Source organism: Panthera uncia, chromosome D4 (genome assembly GCF_023721935.1).
Source record: "Panthera uncia isolate 11264 chromosome D4, Puncia_PCG_1.0, whole genome shotgun sequence".
Classification (NCBI taxonomy): domain Eukaryota; kingdom Metazoa; phylum Chordata; class Mammalia; order Carnivora; family Felidae; genus Panthera; species Panthera uncia.
The window spans coordinates 78337686-78361865 of NC_064807.1; the positions used below are offsets into that span (position 1 = coordinate 78337686).

General features: G+C 41.3%; 1 protein-coding gene and 1 long non-coding RNA gene across 4 annotated transcripts in view; one reads left to right on the forward strand and one right to left on the reverse strand.

Moving 5' to 3' along the window:
• Positions 1 to 4958, reverse strand: part of STOM (stomatin) — a 31747-nt gene extending 26789 nt beyond the window's left edge. Inside the window, exon 1 of the mRNA XM_049637571.1 lies at positions 4806 to 4958. Within this exon, the coding sequence (XP_049493528.1) occupies positions 4806 to 4866 (61 nt within the window). The 5' untranslated portion in view covers positions 4867 to 4958. The remainder of the gene's footprint in view (positions 1 to 4805) is intronic.
• Positions 4959 to 5252: 294 nt separating this feature from the next.
• LOC125927338 (uncharacterized) overlaps positions 5253 to 24180 on the forward strand; it is an 80553-nt gene continuing 61625 nt past the window's right edge. The window contains exons 1-3 of one of the 3 annotated variants that reach the window (XR_007459305.1): positions 5253 to 5431; positions 7800 to 7893; positions 8233 to 9345. This is a non-coding gene — a long non-coding RNA (uncharacterized LOC125927338). Of the gene's footprint in view, positions 5432 to 5451; positions 7894 to 8232; positions 9346 to 24180 lie in introns of those variants that run through there. The other 2 variants (XR_007459306.1, XR_007459304.1) reach the window with 2 other exon arrangements.

Consider the following 24180-nt stretch of genomic DNA (forward strand, 5'->3'; position numbering starts at 1 on the left):
TGTAGCTTTCCTTCATTTGACTATTTCCAGCCATAAAGCAGGAGGAAAAAGAGGTTGAGTGTCATGAATAATTTTAAATTTGAACCTTCTGAGTCTTAAATAGGGCCCCCCCTCTCCTAATTGCCTATTACACTTCACCCTCTCTAAAAAGGTGAGGGCGCCTGGCTGGCTCAGTAGGGTAGAGCGTGCGACTCTTGATCCCAGGGTCATGAGTTCAAGCTCCACATTGGACGTGGCGCCTATTTAAAAAAAAAAAAAATCACATTTATAATTATTCTTTTCAGGGTCCATCTTCTTCACAGATTTTGGTCTTCTTAAAACAGTATAGCATGATGGCTTCAAAGCTGGCTTTGCCAGTTATTAGCTGTGTGATTTTGTGAAAGTATCTGACTTCTCTGCACTTCAGTCTACTTGCTTAAAAATAGAGCTAATAAGAGTACCTCCTCAGAGGGTTATCGTGAAGAGTAAATGAGCTAATACAATAGACATCTAGAGCATAACAGGTACTCAAAAAACATTTGTCAAGTAAATAATTGCTGAATGCGCTGAGGGATTCCGCTGTTTCTTCAGGGGAAAGGAAAGCCTTTACATGAGACAAACTTGATCTACACGTCAGCAGACAAGACCCAAGAATACAGTGCAGACCATCCTCTGTCCCAAAGCAGTTGTCAGAATGAATACGTGTGACCTGAATATGGCCCACAGCTGGCAAGATAAAAACAGCCATTTCCAGAAAAACTGGAGAGAAAAACAATTTCATAATGGTATTAAGTTAATTACATTTAGACTAGTCCATTAAGAGAACAAAATGCTCCTACTTCTGCTGTTGTTTTGTTTTTCCCAGCTCCTTTTCTTGGACATCTTAAAAGCATCTAGAATTAAGTTTTTCCCATAAAAGTCTTTGGAGGGCAACATCATTTAACTACAGAGTGAGAAACCAGGGGCTCCTAGCTCGCTCAGTCAGCAGAACATTGAAACTCTTGATCTTGGGGTCATGAATTCAAGCTCCACACTGGGCATAGAGCTTACGTTAAAAACAAAATGGGGAACAGTTGCATAAGGAAACTAAATCATAAGGTTCCCCATTCTCAACTGAGGCCAAAAAGCTAAGCAGCGGCTAAGAGTTCAGGATTTGGGTGTCAGATTCCAATTCTACCACTAACTTTTCTCACCAGAAAAAGGAGGGAAAAGAACACTCATCCCATATAAAAACAAACGTAAAGAGCTTGACACTCAGGCAGTACTCACTAAATAGCAGCTGTTACTTTTATCACAACTTTAAGATCACACTGATACAGCTTACAGGAATAAACTTTTTAGTAAGTGAATTGCCTTCTGGGACCTGCACACCCCAAAGAAAATACCAAGGCTAACAATCTGCCTGGGGACTCTGTCTCTGGAGGAGAAACAGACCACATTTGGGCAGGTAAATCAGAGCTCTAAGCTTTCTTGGACCATCTTTCATAAACACTCTTTGTCCATAAATTTTAGTTTCCTGCATAATAACCAGGTTTTCTGAACAGTCACTGTTAAATTTTCTCATTTGATTCTTGAAACCTTGGGAGACAGTTACTGTGGTAAGATTATGCCCAAGACAGAGATGAGGAATTGACTCCGGAGGCTGAGATTTGCCCAAGGTGACCCAGGTAGTAAGGGATGGTATTGAGAGCTCAGTTCCGATCCTTGAATTCTGAATTCCACTCCCATTTCACTACACTATGCCATCGTACCATAAGTGCATTCACAACTGGGCAAGGTTGGTATAATTTTTATTGTGTGATATTTTGCAACAGATACTTTACCGCTCACATCTTCAAAGGCTAATCTACGGAAATGGCAGGCCAAATGCTTGGGGTTTAAGTTTCTTTACTAGCCCCGGAAGACAGACAACGATTCAGAAAGAATGGGGGAAGGAGAATTGACTAGAATTTCTACCTTTTCTCTTTCCACACTTCACAATGTATTATCATGGCAACCCAATATATATACATGTATATACACACACACGCCGGCTTTAGTAGACTTGGTCACTGGTTTGAGTTAATTTATGACCATTGATGGTTTAACTCGGCTTAATTATTAAAGAAGTTACAAAGTTCTCCCCAATCTGATCAGCTGTAACAACTGAAATAAACAAATAAGTCCCTTGATTCTGCTTATTTTCAGGCATTCTCCCAAAGGGATATGTTCTGTTGACATGTCTCTTAATTATAATAATACATTTCTTTGTGATCCACCTGCATTATTCCATTACAAAGTGAATGCACTGGCTTTAAGAAAAAGTAATTTTGCCCTGGGTTTGGTCATATTTACATTCCTAAGACTAATTGTCAGCAAAATCGTAACAGGATAGAGTTTGGGCTTTTATATTCCACTGTTTCCTTCAGAAGCAGCCTTCTGGGGATGTCTTATTCAAGAGGTCTGTACTGAAGCTAGGTTCTTCTGGGCTTTCTTTGTTCTCCCTCACCTTTAGTGAAGTACTGGTGTTTGACAAGCTCCTCTGTTCAGGTACACATTTAAAATTTTTTTAATGTTTATTTTTGGAGAGAGAGAAAGTGGAGGAGGGGCAGAGAGGGAGATGCAGAATGCAAAGCAGGCTCCAGGCTCTGAGCTGTCAGCACAGAGTCCGACGTGTGGCTTGAACTCACAGCCATGAGATCATGACCTTAGCTGAAGTGGGACACTTAACCCGACTGAGCCACCCAGGTGCTCCTGTTTGGGTACACATTTTGGAGGTAGCTCTAGGATAGGGAAAATGGTTTGGAGAAATCACAGAGCCCAGGTTTGAAACCTAGCTCTGAATCACACACATGTGTGATTTTCCTACTCTGAGCCCCAGTTTTCTTGCTGTAAAATGGTGGATAATGTCTTCCTTGTGGAGCCATTAAGAGGATTGCAATTAGATAATGTTTGTAAAGCACTTAGGCTGTGTTTGACACATGGCAAGCACTCAATCAAATCTATTTAATAAATTCTAGTAATGGCTTTTGTACCTGTGTTTACACACACACACACAGACACACGCACATATATATTTATATTTACATATATATATATATATATATATATTAAAAAGGCAACCTAGACTATGCAAAATTTTTTTGGTATGTATAATTTTCTGAGGAGTTTTCGTTAGATTCCGAAAAACATGTCTTAAAAAAAAAAAAAAAGTTAATCATAGAACCAAGAAAAAGAAATTAGAAATGGAAACTAGTCTGTGACGATGAAAAACAACTAAAAAAGGGGGATATGAAGTATAAATAAAAATCACGTGTATTCCCAAAGAACCTCTATAAACAGATATCTCGCTGCAGTTTCACCAAACTGCTAAAGCTGTCCTCACAGTCCTTCTGTCTCCCACCAGAAGGTCAGGGCACAGAGGAAGGGATCCCACCCACCTTCCTATCTAGGAAAAGACAACCAGCTATGAAAGAGGTGGACAGCAGGTTGTAGAGTCAAACTCAGACTTAAAATACGGCTCCATTACTTATCAACTACGTGACTCTGAAGTAATAACCTCTTTGAGTATCAGTTTCTTCAACTACAGCCTTCCTGTTACACTACTGATTTGGGAAGATAACTCTCCGAGGTGCTTAGCAGAGGAAAGTGAGGGATAATTCTGTTGATGCTCCTGGGAAGGATCACTGGGCAGAGGAAATGGGACTTAAATTAGATGGGTGGACAAGGCTGGCTTTACAAATAATCAGAATAAGTTAAGTCCATTACAGGGTTCTCTGTGGGGTGCTGGAAAAGCCCACCCAGCCCCCTAAACTGTCTTTCACCATGTCATCCTGCCTGAAATTCCATCCTTAGAAATAATTCCTTCGGATTGCTATGAGCCAGCTCCAGGGAGGGAACCAGCACCCCTGGAGGTTTGTCACCTCTGTTGGAACCCCCACCCCCAAGGAGTTAGCCAATAAAGGTTCAAGGTGACACCCCTCTCAAGAGTATTAGTTCCTTCACAGGGGAACAAGATTGAGCCACTCAAGACAGGGAAGGCCCCAGTAGGGTGGGGGTACTTATGAGTTCCTTGTGAGAAACAAAAGCCGCACAGGCGAGGTCCCCAGGACAACTGGAGTAAAGAGGGGGCAAGATAGGGCAGAAAGTGAAGCTGGAAAGAGAGGGGAAGAATGTCAAAAAGAGACTTTCTTTTCTTCGCAAATATAGCAAATATATGTGAGGGGTTAGGGGAAAATCTCACAGGTCGGTCTTGCTTCTTGATATGAAATTGGCCAGGGGTGGGGCTGGGGGAGCAGGAGTTCCTTCCAGCTCGGGAGAAGGGGGGCTCACTCATGGGGTTAGCCCAAGGCTGGCTGGAGGAGATGACCTCCGAGGGGTGGGAAGGAAAGGGGAGTCGGGAGACAGGAGACACGGGATCCTGAGTGTGGGGTGCAGATTTGCGCCCCGGCTTCACCACTCGCTGGCCCCGAGTCACTTAAGCATTTCCTTGCCCGCATGCGTGCCACGAGATAATGAACGCAAAGCGCTGGCACAGGGCCAGGCATCTGGCAACCGCTGGAGCACTCGAGCCTCTGCTATGGCTTTGGTATTGGAAACGTGCCCTGCAGTGGGTGCATCCTCTGTGTGCCAGGCACGCCGCTGTGCACTCTGCACCCTAACATCCCTAAACCTGACCCCCAGCCCGCGAAGCAGGGTTCGCTATTCTCAGCGTCACCGAAGCTTAAAGCAACGGTCGCACGGCTTAAAGCGGCGGAGACGAGCCTGGGGCTCCCAGGCTGGGTCTCGTTCGCGAGGGAAAGTTTGGGGGGGGCGGCGGGGGGCGGCGGAGACGGCGCGGGGCTCACCCCTGAAGGAGTCGGGGAGCCTCCGGGCTTCGGCATCCCCTGTGTGCCGCTTCTCAGACATGCTGCCGGAGCCGCAGACGCCGCTGTCCCGTCCTGGTCGCAGAAGCTGGAGCCGCAGCCGCGAAGAATGCCCGGCGGAGACCCGAGGACAAGACCCAGGCTGCAGTCCCGCCCCCGCGGGACTGGCCAATCCAAGCTCAGTACGGAAGAGGCCACGCCCCCGCGCCCCGCCCGTCTTCCCTCCCCTCCCGCACAGCGGCTGAGTGGGTGCCTCCCACGCGGTCCGTGGACTGAGGGGCGTGGTGTGAGGGGCGCGCCGGCTGCGGGCTGGGGTCCGGGCCCAGGGGCGGCACCGGAAGGGAGGGGAGGGCGGCGCAGAGCGCGGGGCGGTGGCTGGAGATATTGGGGAGGGGGCTGAGTTGGGGGGAGCCTGAGGAAAAGGAGCCAACGGGGGGAGAGCAGCCCTCTGGGCAGACGAGTTAGAGGAAAATGGCGCCCTCCCTGGCCGGGTGGGGTCCGCGTGGAGGCGAGGAGGCGGAGGGGCCCGGGTGTGGCGGAGAGGACGAGGTGCGAGGGGGAGGAACCGACGCGACGCCCTGGAGCCGGAGGGAGTGAATCTCAGGGAGGTGCGTTTATTCCACAGGCTGTAGAACACGTGGCCCGCGCCCCGCGGCGGGCTCGTGGCGGTGGGGTAGGGTGGGCGAGGGGCAGACGCGGTGCCCGCGCTCTTGGAGCTTATAGGCCGGCGGCGGGACGGGCCGCAAACAAGTAAACTAACCAGCTCTTTACGCGAGCGAAGAATGCGGCGAAGGGACCGAGGTACTCGGAGAATAGCAGAGGGCGTCTGCTTGGTTAGGGAGCGCAGGGAAGGCCTCTCCGTAAAGAGGGGACATTGAGGTGTGACCTGAATTTGAGACGGGGGGGGGGGGGGGGCGTCAGGCAGGGTTAGAGGTCAGAAAGGAAACCCCACGCTCAGCAGCTGCAGGGGTGTTCCCAGCCTCAAGTTTTGTGTTGGGTGGCGGCTGAAACCTTCCACGCGAAAACCAGGCTGTGTTTCTCCGTGACTTGTCCCGATGCCAGACGGTCAAAGAACGTGGATGTACACAAGAATGTGCACTTTTAAAAACCATTTTATTTTGAAATAAACATATCACAAGTTGCAGGGAGTGTACGGAGAGGTTGTGTGTACTCTCTCTATCCACTTTCCCCCAATGGTTACACCTTACTTACCTGGTAGGTATCAGAGTATGGAAATTGACAGTGGCACAAGGTTGTGTGTGTGTGTGTGTAGTTCTGTGCCCTTCTATCCCATGCTTAGATTGGTGTAACCACCACTGCAACCAAGTTCCAGAGCTATGCCATCACCACCGAGATGTCCCTTGTGAGGAGTACATTTTTCTTCTTTTTAGTCTGCTCAGTTTTGGGTTGCTTCATACCCAACGCTTGTGGTATTTGGTTAATATGAAATGGTAGACTTTCTGATCTTAGCTCTGGAGGCTTGTGGCTGTCAGGATGGAAGGTGAAGCAGGCAGGGTTCTAACAGGTTGTTAAGACAGGGGCTGATCCTCTTTGCCAGTATGTGATCAAAGCCTGATGCAGAGCTGTAAAGTTGACTTCCCGTCACATATGGGCAAAGAACTCTATTTTCCTGGGTGTGGAGCACAGCTTGTGCAGTCGTTTGGTTTATAAGGCTCCTGGTGAAGATAAGGAGGGGAGTACAGTAATTAATGATCCGTCCTCTCTAAATCATCCTTGAGAAAATCCACAGCTTCATTTTTTCCATTCTGCAATGAATAAGCCCCAGAGGCATGTACTTCCTGTTTATGATGTGGTTCCCAGGAAAAAGGAGCAAAGGCACCAGTAGCTGACAAAACGCTTCAGTAAAGGAGGGCTTGATTACAAATTGCATATCATGAAAAACCAGCTTTCATTTTGCTGGAAAAGAAAATGTTTCCAAATGATTTGGATGTTTGTACTCCTACTCGCTCTCTTTGCTCAAGTCTCAAAGCAATCCCAGCAGCATGACTCCTGGAGAATTAGAGACTTCTCCCTTTGGGACAAAGACTTTGATAAACACTTGTTGGCTAGGGTTTCAGATTGCATCAGTTCAGGGAACTCATTCCAGGCCCCAGACCAAGAACAAGCTTTGACTTGATTTCTAAATTACTTTCAGGATGGTATTTCCAGATCTTGATTTTAAAATGCCAAATTTTGCTTGCCCGTGAAACTGGTGTATTCTGGTTTTCTCACGTGTATTCCTGTAAAAATGTATTAATTAAATATACTTTAAAAATAAATATCATCCTCTTCCTTTGGGAGACTTTTTAATGCTAAATTTTCTTCCAGGAATGATTAGAAGTTAGAATGGTTTTTGAGAACTTTATGTTGTAAAAATGGCTTATAAGAACTTATATAAAATTAAAAATAATTGGAAGAGAGAATTATTTACAATCTTATCACCTCTAACAGAACTATTATAATTTTGGTGAATTTTTTGCTCTAGCAGTTGCTTAAAGGATATTTGCATGTAAGTTAAAATCATGTTTCCATGATTCTTTTATGTTTTATTTTGCTCTTATTTCCCTAGCATATTTAGGGAACCAAATTAAGTATTGATTGATGGTGATAGTGATGATATTAAGACATGGATTTGGCTTAAAGAAATACATGCACCATGAAGCCATGTAATTGAATAAGTCAGAAGGAAATTTAGTCTGTCTTTTTCCTGTGTCCACTCAAGAAATGCTTTAATAACAACAGGAGAATCATTGTTTATTTTTTTCCTTTAAATTGTGAATCCAGGCCGTTCTCAATGCCGTTAGTGACATCAGCCAGCCAAACACTTTTGAGGGAACATCAATACTAACAAGTTACATCTGTTTGTGGCATTTTCCTCAGTATGGGACGAACAAGTTTGATCTGTTTGTCTATGTGGATTAATTCACATTTATTGTATTACAGCAGCATTTTAATCTTATTAGCTCTTCTCTTTAGGAAATTACTCCTGGAATTGAATCATACCAAGAATTTCACCGGAGGATTTTATACATTTGGGCTGTGGCAGCAGACCAATTAAACCACAGAGCTGGTAAGAGCAGCGAGAGTCCAGGTTCTCAGGTCTTAGGAGTATAAAAAGCATTACTGAAACATTGATGGTATTTAATAGAGCATCTATAGGAAGGCTTTTATTACTCTGCTTTATTTATTAAGAAGCTCCTTTAGCAAATATTTGTTGAGCACCTATTATGTGCCAGGCATCGCTCTAGGTACTTGGGATACATTAATGAACAAAAAAAGATGAAAAATCCTATCCTCCTGGAGCTTACATTCTAGTATTCCTTTCTAATTTTGTTAGTTTGCTAGGGCTTACACAACAAGGTACCACAGGCTGGATGGCTTAAATAACAGAAGTTTATTTTTCTTACAGGTCTAGAGGTGAGAAGTCCAAGATCAAGAGTGAGCAGAGTTGGTTTCTTCTAAGGAGCCTGAGGGAAGAATCTGTTCCAGGTCTCTCTCCTTGACTTTTAGGTGGCCGTCTCCTCCTGTGTCTTCACACTGTCTCTTCTCTGTATGTGTCTATGACCACATTTACTCTTCTTACAAGGATGCCAGTCATCTGGATTAGGGCCCACCCTAATGATCTCATTTTGCCTTAAGTACCTCTTTCAAGACCTTGTCTTCAAATACAGTCACATTCTGAGGTTCTGGGGGTTAGGATTTCAACATATGAATTTTAGGGGGATAGCCCATAATATCCCATATGACTATGGTGATCCAAATTTTTGTCTTTCTCATATCCACATCTCTGAGATATTCAAAACCGTTTATGTTTCCCTGCAAAATGTGTCCAGGTGACCTGTAATTATGAGCAATTATTTTTCTGGACATGATATATTTTTAGTAAATATTATAAGGAAAGTTCTTCGTTCAGAAGGATGTCTCTACTTGAAATGTTGTTCCATCTAGCCCGTAGTCTACTATTTTGGCAAAGATATAAATAGAATAAAGAGGGACTATGTTGAAGAAGGGGTTTGACAGGTTATTGTTTGGAGGTTACTAGGATTCATGGTAAAAAATTTTTTTTTCAAACACTGTATATGAGGGAAAAGAGAGGCCTATATAATGACATTATTTTTGGTAATTCAAGGAATACCATTACCATCATTTACCATCCCCACTAGTTACTAATTATTATTATCCTGTGAGGAAACAGAGGGTTTACTCACTTGCCCAAGGTCTCACAGATTGTAGCTGGTGTCTGCCCCAAGTCTATATATAACTCCAGAGTTTAAACTCTTAACCGTTCAGAATAATAAAAAGAAACAAAAAGACTAAAATGTTCCTTATACATACGCTTCTGAGGAGGCGATATATCTAAGTATACATAAATGAGTACTCCAGTTTGCCTTCAATTTTAATATATACTTATATCTTGAAATGATACTTTTTTTTCAGTGTTTGTATCATTGTTGATTTCCTGTGTCAAATGCATCTGTCTGTCTTAGATATTGAAGTTATAAAGGATAAAACCCACGACCAGGTCAGTATTTTATAGTTTATTTCATTGTATATCTTGAATTACATTGAAAATTTAAAATAACTGTTTAAAAGTTTGGCTTTTTTCTTATAATTTTATTTATTATTATTATTTTTAAAATGATTTATTGTCAAGTTGGCGAACGTAGAGTGTACTGTCAAGTGGGGGTAGATTCCTGTGATTCATCGCTTACATACGACACACAGTGCTCATCCCAACTAGTGCCTTCTTCAATGTCCATCACCCATTTCCCCCTCCCCCCCATCAACCTTCAGTTTGTTCTCTGTATTTAAGAGTCTCATGGTTTGCCTCCCTCTCTGAAACTGTTTTTTTCCCCTTCCCTTCCCCCATGGTCTTCTCTTAAGTTTCTCAAGTTCCACATATGAGTGAAAACATTATATCTGTCTTTCTCTGACTGACTTAATACCCTCCAGTTCTATCCACATTGTTGTAAGTGGCAGGATTTTATTCTTTCTCATTGTCAGGTAGTATTCCATTGTATACATAAACCACATTTTCTTTATCCATTCATCAGTTGATGGACCTTTGGGCCCTTTCCATAATTTGGCTATTGTTGAAAGCGCTGCTATAAACATTGAGGTACGAGTGCCCCTATGAATCAGCACTCCTGTGTCCTTTGGATAAATTCCTAGTAGTGCTATTGCTGGGTCATAGGGCAGTTCTATTTTTCATTTTTTGAGGAACGCCTACACTGTTTTCCAGAGCGACTGCACCAGTTTGCATTCCCACCAACAGTGCAAGAGGGTTCCCATTTCTCCACATCCGCACCAGCGTCTGTTGTTTCATGAGTTGTCATTTTTGGCCACTCTGATCAGTGTGAGGTGGTATCTCAGTGTGGTTTTGATTTGTATTTCCCTGATGATGAGTGACGTTGAGCATCTTTTTCATGTGTCTGTTGGCCATCTGGATGTCTTTTTGAAAAAGTGTCTATTCATGTCTTTTGCCCATTTCTTCACTGGATTATTTGTTTTTTGGGTGTTGGGTTTGGTTCTTTATAGATTATGGATTCTAACACTTTATCCGATATGTCATTTGCAAATATCTTTTCCCATTCTGTCAGTTGCGTTTTAGTTTTGCTGATTGTTTCCTTCACTGTGCAGAAGCTTTTTATCTTGATGAGGTCCCAGTAGTTCATTTTTGCTTTTATTTCCCTTGCCTTCAGAGACGTGTCGAGCAAGAAATTGCTGCGGCTGAGGTCAAAGAGGTTGTTGCCTGTTTTCTCCGCTAGGGTTTTGATGGTCTCCTGTCTCACACTTAGGTCTTCCACCCATTTTGAGTTTATTTTTGTGTATGCTGTAAGAAAGTGGTCCAGTTTCATTCTCCTGCATGTTGCTGTCCAGTTCTCCCAGCACCATTTGCTAAAGAAACTTTTTTCCATTGGATGCTCTTTCCTGCTTTATCAAAGATCAGTTGGCCATTCATTTGTGAGTCCACTTCTGGGTTTTCTATTCTATTCCATTGGTCTATGTCTCTGGTTTTATGCCAGTACCATGCTGTCTTGATGATTACAGCTTTGTAGTAGAGGCTAAAGTCCAGGATTGTGATTTCTCTCACTTTGGTTTTCTTTTTCAACATTACTTTGGCTATTCAGGGTCTTTCGTGGTTTCATACAAATTTTAGGATTGTTTGTTCTAGCTTTGAGAAGAATGCCGGTGCAGTTGTGATTGTTATTGTATTGAATGTGTAGATTGCTTTGGGTAGTATTGTTAAAATGTCAATATTTTAACAATATTTGTTCTTCCAATCCATGAGCATGGAATGTTTTTCTGTTTCTTTGTGTCTTCTTCAGTTTCTTTTATAAGTTTTCTATAGTTTTCAGCATACAGATCTTTTACATCTTTGGTTAGGTTTATTCCTAGGTATTTTATGGTTCTTGGTGCAATTGTGAATGGGACTGATTTCTTGATTTCTCTTTCTGTTGCTTCATTATTGGTGTATAGAAATGCAACCGATTTCTGTAAATTGATTTTGTATCCTGCGACTTTGCTGAATTCATGTATCAGTTCTAGCCTCTTTTTGGTGGAGTCTTTTGGGTTTTCCATGTAGAGTATCATGCCATCTGTGAAAAGTGAAAGTTTGACTTCTTCTTTGCCAATTTGGATGCCTTTTATTTCATTTTGTTGTCTGATTGCTGAGGCTAGGACTTCCAACGCTATGTTAAACAACAGTGGTGAGAGTGGACATCACTGTCATGTTCCTGATCTCAGGGGGAAAGCTCTCAGTTTTTCCCCATTGAGGATGATATTAGCTGTGGACTTTTCATATATGGCTTTTATGATATTAAGGTATGTTCCTTCTATCCCAACTGTCTTGAGGGTTTTTATTAAGAAAGGATGCTGTATTTTGTCAACTTCTTTTTCTGCATCTATTGACAGGATCATATGGTTCTTATCCTTTCTTCTGTTAATATGATGTATCACATTGATTTGTGAATATTGAACCAGCTTTGCAGCCCAGGAATGAATCCCACTTGATCATGGTGAATAATTGTTTTAATATACTGTTGAATTTGATTTGCTAGTATCTTGTTGAGAATTTTTGCATCCATGTTCATCAGGATGGATGAACAGGGATCATCAGGGATATTGGCGTGTAATTTGCCTTTTTTTGTGGGGTCTCTGTCTGGTTTGGGAATCAAGGTAACGCTGGCTTCATAGAATGAGTCCAGAAGTTTTCCTCCCGTTTCTATTTTTTGGAGAAGCTTGAGAAAGATAGGTGTTAACTCTGCTTTAAACATCTGGTAGAATTCCCCTGGGAAGCCATCTGGACCAGGACTCTTATTTGTTGGGAGATTTTTGATAACTGTTTCAGTTTCTTTGCTGGTTATGGGTCTGTTCAGATTTTCCATTTCTTCCCATTTGAGTGTTGGTAATGTGTGTGTGTGTGTCTAGGAAGATGTCCATTTCTTCCAGATTGTCTAGTTTGTTGGCATATAATTTTTCATAGTATTCTCTGATAATTGCTTGTATTTCTGTGGTGTTGGTTGTGATATATTCTCTTTCATTCATGATTTTATCTGTTTGGGTCCTCTCTGTTTTCTTTTTGAGAAGTCTGGCTAGAAGTTTATCAATTTTGTTTATTTTTTCAAAAACCCAGGCCTTAGGTTCATTGATCTGTTCTACTGGGTTTTTTGGGGGGGGGGGGTGGGGATTCTATATTGTTTATTTCTGCTCTAATCTTTATCATTTCTCTTCTGCTGCCCTTGGGGTTTCTTTGCTGTTCTGCTTCTAGTTTCTTTAGGTGTGCTGTTAGATTTCGTATCTGGGACTATTCTTGTTTCTTGAGATAGGCCAAGGGGGCACCTGGGTGGCTCAGTCAGTTGCGCATCTGACTTCAGCTCAGGTCATGACCTCACAGTTTGTGAGTTCGAGCCCCAGAGCCTGCTTGGGTCTTCTGTCTCCCTCACTCTCTGCCCCTCCCCTGTGAGTGCTCTCTCTATGTCTCTCTCAAAAATAAATAAACATTTCTTGAGATAGGCCTGGATTGCAATGTATTTTCCTCTTAGGACTGCCTTTGCTGCATTCCAAGGGTTTGGACTGTCATGTTTTCATTTTCATTTGCTTCTATATATTTTTTAATTTCTTCTTTAATTGCCTGGTTGACCCATTCATTCTTTAGTAGGATATTCTTTAACCTCCATGCATTTGGAGGTTTTCCAAACTTTTTCTTGTGGTTGATTTCAAGTTTCATAGCATTGTGATCTGAAAATATGCTTGGTATGATCTCTTTTGTATTTATTGAAGGCTGTTTTGTGACCCAGTATGTGATCTGCCTTGGAGAATGTTCCATTTGCACTTAAGAAGAATGTTTATCCTGCTGCTTTTGGATGAAAAGTTCTGAATATACCTGTCCAGTCCACCTGGGCCAATGTGTCATTCAGGGCCATTGCTTCTTTATAGATTTTCTGTGTAGATAATCTGTCCATTGTTGTAAGTGGAGTTTTAAAGTCACCTGCAATTACCATATTCTTATCAATAAGATTGTTTATGTTTGTGATTAATTGATTTATATATTTGGGTGCTTCCAAATTGGGGCATAAACATTTATAACTTAGTTCTTCCTGATGGATAGACCCTGTGATTATTATATAATGCCCTTCTTCATCTCTTGTTAGAGCCTTTAGTTTACAGTCTAGTTTGTCTGATACAAGTATGGCTACTCCAGCTTTCTTTTGATATCCAGTAGCATGATAGATAGTTCTCCATCCCCTCACTTTCACTCTGAAGGTGTCCTCAGGTCTAAAATGGGTCTCTTGTAGACAGCATATAGATGGATCTTGTTTTTTTTATCCATTCTGATACCCTGTGTCTTTTGATTGGAGTATTTAGTCCATTTCCGTTCAGCATTATTATTGAAAGATATGGATTTAGTGTCATTGTGTTATCTGTAGCCTTCATATTTGTGGTGATGTCTCTGGTTTTTTGTAGTTTTGCAACATTCCACTCACAGAGTGCCTCTTAGGATCTCTTGCAGGGCTGTTTTAGCTCCTTCAGTTTTTGTTTGTCTTCTATTCTGAAAGATAGGCTTGCTGGATAAAGGATTCTTGGCTGCATATTTTTCCTATTCATCACATTGAATATTTCCTGCCACTCCTTTCTGGCCTGCCAAGTTTCAGTGGACAGGTCTGCTACTACCCTTATGTGTCTACCCTTGTAGGTTAAGGTCCACTTGTCTCTAGCTCCTTTCAGAATTCTCTCTGTATCTTTGTATTTTGCCAGTTTCACTATGATATGCCATGGAGAAGACCTATTCCTGTTACGTCTGAAGGGAGTTCTCTGTCCCTCCTGGATTTGGATGTGTGCTTCCTTCCCCAGATTAGGGAAGTTCTCAACTATACTTTGTTCAAGTAAACTTTCTGCCCCTTTCTCTCTTCTTCTTCTGGAACTCCTATCATACAGATATTATTCCATTTCATTGAGTCACTTAGTTCTCTAATTCTCCCCTCATGGTCTAGTATTTTTTTATCTCTCTCTTTCTTGGCTTCATCATTTTCCATAATTTTATCTTCTATTTCACTTATTCTTTCCTCTGCCTCTTCCATCCTTGTGGTCACTGCATCTAGTTTATTTTGCACCTCATTTACAACATTTCTTAATTCATTGTGACTATTTTTTAGTTCCTTGATCTCTGCAGCAATAGATTCTCTGCTGTCATCTATGCTTTTTTCAAGCTCAGCGATTAATCTTATGACTATTGTAAGTCATAAGACTTGATCAGATATTATCTGTTTGATCTTGATCAAGATATATATGATCAGATATATCTGTTTTCAGCATTTCTTTAGCTGTCATTTCTTTGTGTAATTTCTTTTGAGGAGAATTCTTCCATTTTGTCATTTTGGCTAGTAATCTGTCCCTTATGTGTTTTAATAATTGTGTCTTGCACCTGTGAGCACTACTATATTAAAATTTTTTTTTTAACGTTTATTTATTTTTGAGACAGAGAGAGACAGAGCATGAACAGGGGAGGGGCAGAGAGAGAGGGAGACACAGAATCTGAAACAGGCTCCAGGCTCTGAGCTGTCAGCACAGAGCCCGATGCGGGGCTCGAACTCACGGACCATGAGATCATGACCTGAGCCGAAGTCGGACGCTTAACCGACTGAGCCACCCAGGCGCCCCTAGCACTACTATATTAAAAAGGGGTCATACAGAGCCCAGAGCCTGGCCCTCCAGGAAGTGTTTTTGGAGTGTGTTACATGCTCTCTGTTGTTGTGACTCTGGTTGCTCTATCCCTACTCATATTGATGTTTTGGACCCTGCACCAGGTGTGCTTTGATTTGTTCATTGAAGTAACTTTGGAAAAAAAATTAAAAAAAGAGGGTGGTGGTGGTAGAAGAAGCCTTATCTCATACAAAGAGAGAAATGACAGGGGTGGGGAAAAGGAAAAGAAAAGAAAATTGAAAGGCAGAGAAACTATATGGCTTAATCCAGAGAGAGAAGAAAATAAAGAAGAAGGAGATACAGAAGAGGTATAAAAAGAATACAAAAGAGGTATAAAAAGAATAGATTAAATATGTCTGCTTAAACAAACCAACAGCCAGAACAACCAGACTATAGAAGGGAAGAAATAAGAGGAAGAAAAAGAAGAAAAAAATACACACACACACACACACACACACACTACGAATTGACCAAGAATTAATTACATCAGAAAATGCAAAACCGCTGGCTGCACTGGTCTGAAGGAGGGGCTGTCTGGCTCAGTCAGTGTCAGTCTTGCTCCCTCAGATACACAGTTACCAGGCACGAGGAGTGTGGTTTGGTGTGGATGGGTCCCGCCTCCATGGTAGCCCCTTGTCCCTTCCTTGAAGCCCCACCTTGTTGGTGATGGGGAGAAAAATGACAACACCCCAGTCTCTCCTCCCCAGACCAGGGACCCAACCCACTCTGTTCAGGCCATCTTCACTGTGCTGCTGGGTGCTAGCGGACCGTTTTTTTCCACTCCACCACACCTCCCAGGCGCTCAGCTGGGATTCAAACCCCGATGTCTTAAAGGATCCTGATCCCATGCTGCAGTTCTGGGGTAGAGCCACTCCACTCAGCCAGCTGACAAAGGGTCTCTGGCTGGCACGCAAGCAGGGTCTTTTGTCCTTGGAGCAGCTCTTTGCCATCTTCCCATAGCACTCACGGGAGGGGATTGCTTTCTCTGACTGTGGACTGCACCTCTGAGCTAGGTACCGAGCCCGAGGCTGGCCCTCTCCCTCTCCAAGCACAGGAACAGGGCAGCCTGCCAGTCCGGAGAAAGCCCCGCAGTTAGAAATTGGATCTTTCTCTGTTTTTATCTGTTCCCCCGTCTGTGGTTTTTTTCTTGTCCAAATACAACCCTACACTTCCACAGCCTCTCTTTCTCTTCCTTTTGTCTCTCCACAGAAGGGGCTCCCTCTCCTCCATTCCTATGCTGCCCATTTTATCTTTCCTAGTGCAGCCACACACCTATGGTCTGCTAAGTTGTCCCCGTGAACCCCTGGAGACATCTGTGTCACTCTGCATCCCAGACACTTGGAATTCCAAGTCCTCTGGTCTCAACACTGCTGTGTTTGAGGGACAAGGGATCTTTGGGTCCCCCTACTTCTCTGCCATATTGATTGGATCTGTTCTCATAATTTTAAAGAATAATTTTGTTTTTCATTTGTATATGATGAATAGGGCAGGTAAATTGCCTGGAAACATCAGGCAAGGCTTCTGTGGAAAGCCGAGTTTAGTGGGATAAATACAAGTTAGAAAAGGATACTTCAAGAATGCAGAAAAGCCCTGTACATGCATGGATATATGACAGAGCTTGATATTTTGGGGGAAAATGCAAGTAGTAAGGTACACAGGAAGTTGAGCAATGAGAGATGACCATGGACTAAATGGTACATGCCAAACTTAGAAGACAAACATGAAGCCTCTGGAAGATCTTAACAAGCGGGGTGGAATGAACCCTTCCTACCAAAGGTCATGTAATAGACCATCTGAATAGGCCTATAATTATTAAAGAAATGGAATCGATAATGAATAATCTAAAACGGAAAGCACAGGCCCAGATGGGTTCACTGGGGAATTCTCCCAAACATTTAAGAAACAAATTACACCAATTCTCTACAATCTCTTCCAGAAGATAGAAGCAAAGGGAATACTTTCTAACTTATTCTATGAGGCTAGTATTATTCTAACACCAAAATCAGACAAAGACATTATTAAAAAAAACTACAGAACAATATCTCTCATGAACATAAAGTCTTCAAGTGTAAAGGTCTTCCACAAAATATTAGCAAATCAACCCCCAGAAGGTATAAAAAAATTATATACTGTTTCATGTAAAATGGTTCAACATTTGGAAGTCAGTTAATGTGATCCATCATGTCAACAGACTTAAGAAAAATCACATGGTTATATCAATAGATGCGGAAAGATTATTTGACAAAACCCAATACTCATTCCTCATAAAAAGTCTTAGTAAACTAGGAATTGAAGAGAACTTCCTCAACTTAGTAAAGAACATGTACAAAAACTTACAGTGAACGGCATGCTTAATGGTGGGAAACTTGAAGCATTCCTGCTAAGATCAGGAACAAGGCAAGGATGACTTCCTCACCACTCCTTTTCAGCATCGTACTGGCAGTCCCAGATAATGGAATAAGACAAGCAGAGGAAGTAAAAGTATCCAGATTGGGAAGAGAGAAAATAAAACTCTGTTTGCAGAAGACATTATTGTCTACATAGAAAATCTATACTTGCACGCCTATGTTATTGCATAAGGAAGCAAAAGAAAAGGGGAAGTTACATAAATAAATAAAAGACCCAGAGCAAATAGTTTCACATTAAATATGGTATTATCTTGTTGTAGTTTTATCAGCTAATATATGAACATAAGGTTATTGAAATATATCAATCCCAGTATATCATTTGTGACTAGCTGAGCATAAAATATTTTTCACTACCTGTGAAGTCTTTTTTTTCCTTGGACCCTCAGACATAATGGCCTTGAAGCTGCTGAATGCAATTATTAAATCATTGGGAATTTTATGGGTGGTATTTGTTAGTACACTGTATCTTTATTTTTAAAAACCTATTTTAAGAAGTCAGCAATGGTCATTTCAATATTGGCCGTTAAGTAATGCAAGGATAGTAATGTAGAAGTTGATTATTGTATCTGTGTTACCTATCTTTGTTCAGTACTGAATTCACGTAGGTCATGACAAATATTTTTTTTTCCATGTTGACTAGTGTTCGTTTATAGAAGAGGCCAAGGAGTGGCATATTTGCTACTAAAAAATAATAGCTATCATATTTTAAATACCTGCTATATGCCAGGAATCATGTTAATTGCTTTACCCAATTATCTCCTTTAATCCTTATGAAAACTGCCTAGTAGCTCTCAACCCATTCTAAATGGAGGAAACTGAGATTCAAAGAAGTCAAGTAACTTGGTCAAAGTCACATGGGGGAGCAGTATGAGTAGTGGTTAAGAGCACAGGCTTTGTGGCTCTATTGCCTGCATTAGATTTCTTACTCTACCATTTCCTAGCTCTGTGATCTTGGGCAACTTACTTAACTTCTTTAAATTTCATGTTTCTCATCTGTAGAATGGAAATAAAATAATCCATGTGGTAGTCTCAGCTCAGTGTCTGGTATATAGTAAGTACTTCAAAAGTGTTAGCAGTTATTAAGGGAATTGTATGTTAACACAGGCATGCATTGATTTTATTATTAGAACAAAAAAGTGACACCACAGGTTTAAACTTAGGTCTCTCTGACCCTAAAGCTCCCTCACTTCCCTCAATTTAACACCATTTCTGTAAATGTTTAGAGATGGAACTCATTCTCTTTCAGTTGCTTAGATTCTGTGAAAAAAAAAAAAAAAAGATTTGCCAGTTTATAAGTCAGGATGGAGTAGATTATGTTGCATTAATAAACAAATTTCATATATTTAAAAAAATATCTTCACATTTTATTTATTTATTCCTTCATTCATTTTTACATAAATTCTATGCCCAACATGGGGCTTCAACTCATGACCCTAAGATCATTAGTCACATGCTCTACCAACTGAGCCAGCCAGGTGCCCTGAACAACTTTCATATTTTAATGATTTATCGTAAAAATTATTTCTTATTCCCATTTCATGTCCTACCTGAGATGACAGGGGCTTTTCGTCATAGTCCCCTAAGGATCTTGGCAGACGGAGGCTCCGTCTTGACGTGTCTCCACCATCACCAAGCCAGGGAAAAGGTTATGTAGCGATTTGTGCCCTGTCTCTTGGAGACATCTGCTTGGAAGTGACACATGCCACTGCTGCTTCTGTTTCATTGGCCAAGCCAGTATCATGGCCGGAACTAACTTTAAATGGACAGGGGAAAGTATAGTTTTCCGGGTTCAGGGAAGAGGAGAACTAGACATCAGTGAGCAGCATTAATGACTACTATACCAATAATTTGAACTTTTTAGCTTCCTGATTTGATACTGATCTTTTCCATTTCTAAACCTGCCCCCATCTCTTCTTCTGTGTGTAAATTCTTCGGTAAAAGCCTAAATATAGTTTCCAAAAAATGCCTCTCTTAGAGAGGCCCCACCCAAGGACTAGTGAATTGAAATATCGAAGAGTCAAACTCTGGATGCGTGTCTTTTGAGAAACCTTCCCAGATGGTTCTGGTTTGCTCCCTGTTGTGACTATGCAGTTGTAAACTCATATTCATTTTCAGGGGTTACTCTTAAAACAGATGGGAGGTGAAAACAGCTCTGAGACAGAGTTGAAAGGAGTGGAAAGAAGAAGGCATCAGGACAAAAATTATAAGTCAATCCCGCAAGGTTCTCAGCTCAGGCTTAACTGTGTTCACCGCAGAAGTCCATGTATCTTGGGCAAGCCTAGATGACTCCAGCGTTTCGTGTACGTAAGGGAATACCAATCCTCATTGAAAAAGACCTACCTCATAATAAATCAAGGGAGACTTTACTCCTGCCCCAACTTTTTATTGAAAAAAGTTCAATCATATGGAAGGTTGAATGCATTAACCCACTACTTAATTCAACCAGCACTAGCATTTTGCTATATTTGTTTTATTTGCTAATTTTTTGATATCCACTGGTAATTGTTGCCTGAATCAATTATTTTATTGAGGGGCAGGGTTTGCCAAACAGTGATTTTCTGATTTTATTATTCCGTGTATGTTTATTATCTAGCATTCTTCAATAAAGAAGAGCTTTCCTTTATCAACTGGAGATGAATTAAGTTTTTCCTAAAAAGGCAGAGTAAATGCTTGCTTCTTTAAAATAAGGAAGATTTTTCAGGAGCCTATATTTGATTTAAGAACACTCAGCCAGCACTGTAGTAGACAGATGATTTGAGTATAGCAGAAGCGTATGCATATAGTTCTACGCCCAACTGTCAGACTCAGAATGGTAAACCATGGTGAGCTGCAGCGAAAAATGGTGTAGAAATGATAGTGGCTGTATCACTGAAAACAGAAGTCAGCAGCATTGGTGGCAAGGCTTTGGAAGTGTCAAAGGACAGGACCCACGGCACAGACGGCGGTGGTTCCGTGAGCACCGGTCCCAGTTGGTGAGTCCCAGTGGCTGTAGTGCCGTCAGTGTGCTTGGCAGCACGCCACTGTTTTGTTCATTAGCAACGGCAGGGAAGGTCACCAGCAGAGGAGCAAAATAGTGCCAACCAGAGGGTAACCAAGAGGATTTTTCTGTAGAGCATCCATGAAGCAGAGACTGGAGCTCTTAACGCGCGTGAAGAGGCAGAATCTGTGGCAGAGACGGGTCGGGCTGGTGTGATCGGAGAAGAAGCGCTGCGTCTTACCAAGAAGAGATCACACTGAAGAAAGGATCCTTTTCAGGCAAAGGAAACTCAAAGGAGAATGTGACGTCGGGAGTTGGAAAGTGATATACGGTGATGGCAAGTGGCTCAGGTTGAAAGAAATTCGAAGATACTAGTTGACTCAATGAGGGAGCCAGGGGAGCTACAATGGTTGAGGAGTCAGTTCTGTGATCACAAATAGGATGCATCTCTCCATTTCTTCAAGTCTTCTACTCACTGCCTTGTGGTTTTTTATGGTAGACCCTCAGATTCAAGTAAAGATAAATCCACATTTTGTTCCTGATAGAATTTACATCCCCTGAAAAGTTAAAATGGTCTAAATGCGAAGTTTAATTTTAATCTGTACTGAACGTAGGAGTTGTGGTTACTACAAGTTAGCCAAACCATATAGAGCAATTAAGGAAATAATGATTGCTTTTTTTCCCTTTCCCTTTTAGCTTTTTTTTTTTTTAAATATAAGAACAAAGTAACTATTTTTGTTACTGCACATTTCCTCTAAACATTGGTTTCTTGATGGAGAAAAGGAGACTTTTTCTACCGGAAGAGAAGCAGTTGAGAATTATTTCTGTGTTTAGTTCTGTTTTTACTATTTATTAACCAAATGTGCATACACCACAAGGAAAATAAAAAGGCAAGCCATGCACTGAATCATGGCAAACAATCTGCATTGTAATTTGCATGTCATAAAATTAAGGGGTAATTTTACACAAATTTCCTCAAAAAGCAATGAATTTAAATTATTCTTAGAATTCAACAAAGTGATTATAATGCAGTGTAGTTGAACTTTTACCTTTTTTAATTGTAAAAGCTACCATATTTTTATAGAGTGGCAATACAATAAGTAATAAAAGTGTTCGGTCGTGTCAGTGATTTTCTTCCCCCTTGAGTGAGGCTAATCCATTTCATGTTCCATAGGCACTCACTGAACCATTCCTAGCTCTATTAAAAGGTAATTTATTCAAGTGTTGAAATCATCACAAGATTTTTCTGAGCATTCTAGACCTTCCAAAGTGGCAGAAAGTTCGTTGTTGCCTCAGCAGTATCAGTCAGAGCATTGGGTGTGCACAGTTTTGTGACCACAAGGAAAGGGAGCAGTGTGGTAGTTGTATTCAGCAGAGTTCCTGTTTGAAAGACGCCTTCTCTCTGAGTCCTTCCTGTAAACCTTAATTTAGAAACAGATGAACCATAGCACTAACTGGAGAGCAGGGGGTGAGGTGTGGAAACAAGAGAAAAGGATGTTTTATTCTAAGTTTTGAAGCAACCCTAGGCAGTTTGCAAAGTGGGCCATTTTGTCCTTGACATCCTGTCCCTGCTCTTCCCCGCTTTTCCTCTACTTCATAGTGCAGTGGTGCTAACTTACCGTAATCATCACTTGCCCCAATCCAGCCAAGCATGTTTTCTGCCTCCAAAGCTCTCTTTGCACCAGAATTACCTACATTCCTCTCCCGGAGAGTCTCTGATATTCGAAAAATTCATTGAATTGAAATTTCATTGAATTGATTTGCCCTGACAAGTCTATGGATTATTAATAGCCAACCTCCTAACATTTTCAGATATAATTATTATTTTTATGAAAAATACCCACTCACACCTAATTAGTTTAAATTTGAAGATATTTCTTTTATTATAATGATGTATAAAGTTATATAAGCAGTTTCCAAAAAAGGCGTTTTTGGGGAGGGGAGGGGTGAACGCAGTTTGTTTATCTCCTGGAAGACGGGTTCTACATGTGTTAGCAACCTAAGCTGTTCCAGCTTTTCCACAGCCTTACATTCCTATGCATATAAGCCTGTGTGTTTTCAAGCTCTCAGTTATTTCACCCTTGATGATGGTAGTGGGGATGTTGGTTTTACTGTAGGAGTTGTTTGAGTTCTTTCCTATACCTTGGTTACAAGTTTACTAAGTGCCTTTGTTACTGGGTTTCTGTCTTTTTTAAAAGTAATCTCTACATTCAGCGTGGGGCTTGAACCTACAAACCTGAGATCAAGATAGGTTTCTGTCCTGAATGACTCAGTCAAGGAAAAACAGATGAAGAAAAACATGTAATAAGCACTATAATGAAGTGTCTTAGAGGCATTGAAATTTGGCTTTACTAATTTGCTCAGTAAATATTAACTAGATGCCTACTATGTGTCAAGACTAGCCTAAGTCCTGGGGATACAGTGAAAACAGACATGGTTCCTCCATGGAGCTTACTGTCTAATGGTTCCAGACAGTGGACTGCAGGTAACACGTCTTCAGGGAAATAGTAATTACATAGAGATCAGGCAAGAGGCAGAGACTTCCTTTCATATTTCATGATGGTAAAGTGGCATTTCATACTGTGAAATGACAAAATAGCTAATCAAGTTATCTTGTGTGGTATTGGACTGTGTCCTCACTGAGGAGGAAGTTCTGGGGAACCAGATGACTTTTGCCATAGAGCAATTTAAAAGGGGAGAGGAGTGATTGAACCATGAACTTTAATGACATGGGATGATATAAAGCAAGCAGGTGACGTACTCAGCTGGCAAAAATATTGCCTTAGTGGAATGACTGTCAGAACTTTATGAGATAGTGTTGAAAAAAATCTCGTACGGTCATAGGGTTTTCAGAGGTATCTGAAAACCAAATTCAGAGATTGATTCCATGGTTTAGTAAATTATGTTAGTACATGAATTCACATACTTTGCCAAGTATTTTATATGAATGTTGGGTTAAACCCGCTTGGGGAAGAGAGGGGTCTTGACAAGTGGAATAGTGATATATGACAGAAACCAAGGCTTAGAGAACCCCCAAACTCCTAGGTTTATCTAAAACAGTTCTCAATTGTGGCACATCCATAGTTGAGTGTTACATCCACAAAAATTATAGGAGGATGCTCACTTATGCCATGAAAATATGGAGAATATTTGCAGGGATGGATTTGAGGGTTCTTGACCAAGAAAATGGAAATGGAATTTTTAGATGAAGCCAAATTAATCAATAAGATCACACTTGTCACTGTGGTTGCCTGGGTAGCCAGCTATAGTTCTAACAGTGTACTGAGCTGGTTAATCCCCACAACACTGAAAAGCTGGGAATAATTTGGGCCAAAAGAAGGGATAAAAAATTTTAGGGGATAGCAGTGTGGGTTTAGATCTGTCGTGCAATCTGTCCCTGGACCCCTCAGAGGTGCCCTAATGTATTCGAGAAGACTCTCAGTTTAATTTTGCCACAAGGAATGGATTAGTGAAGGAAGTATCAGAATCTTTAAAAAGCACTTGACTGGCTGCCCTTTCTAGGCTGAGAATGCTGATGGATAGGGCCACATAATCTCAGTAGGGGTGGCAGAGTCCTATGACACAGAGGAACAAGTAGAGGGCATGGTCATCACATAGCAAGGTAAATGCGAGGATCAAATCTCAGGGGAATCTTACCATAGTGAGTTTATGAAAGGTTATTTTTGATTGTAGGAGCTATGTGTGACTATTTTATATTGCTAAAAATTAAAACAAAATAAAGAGAATTTTAAAAATAAGAATCCATAAG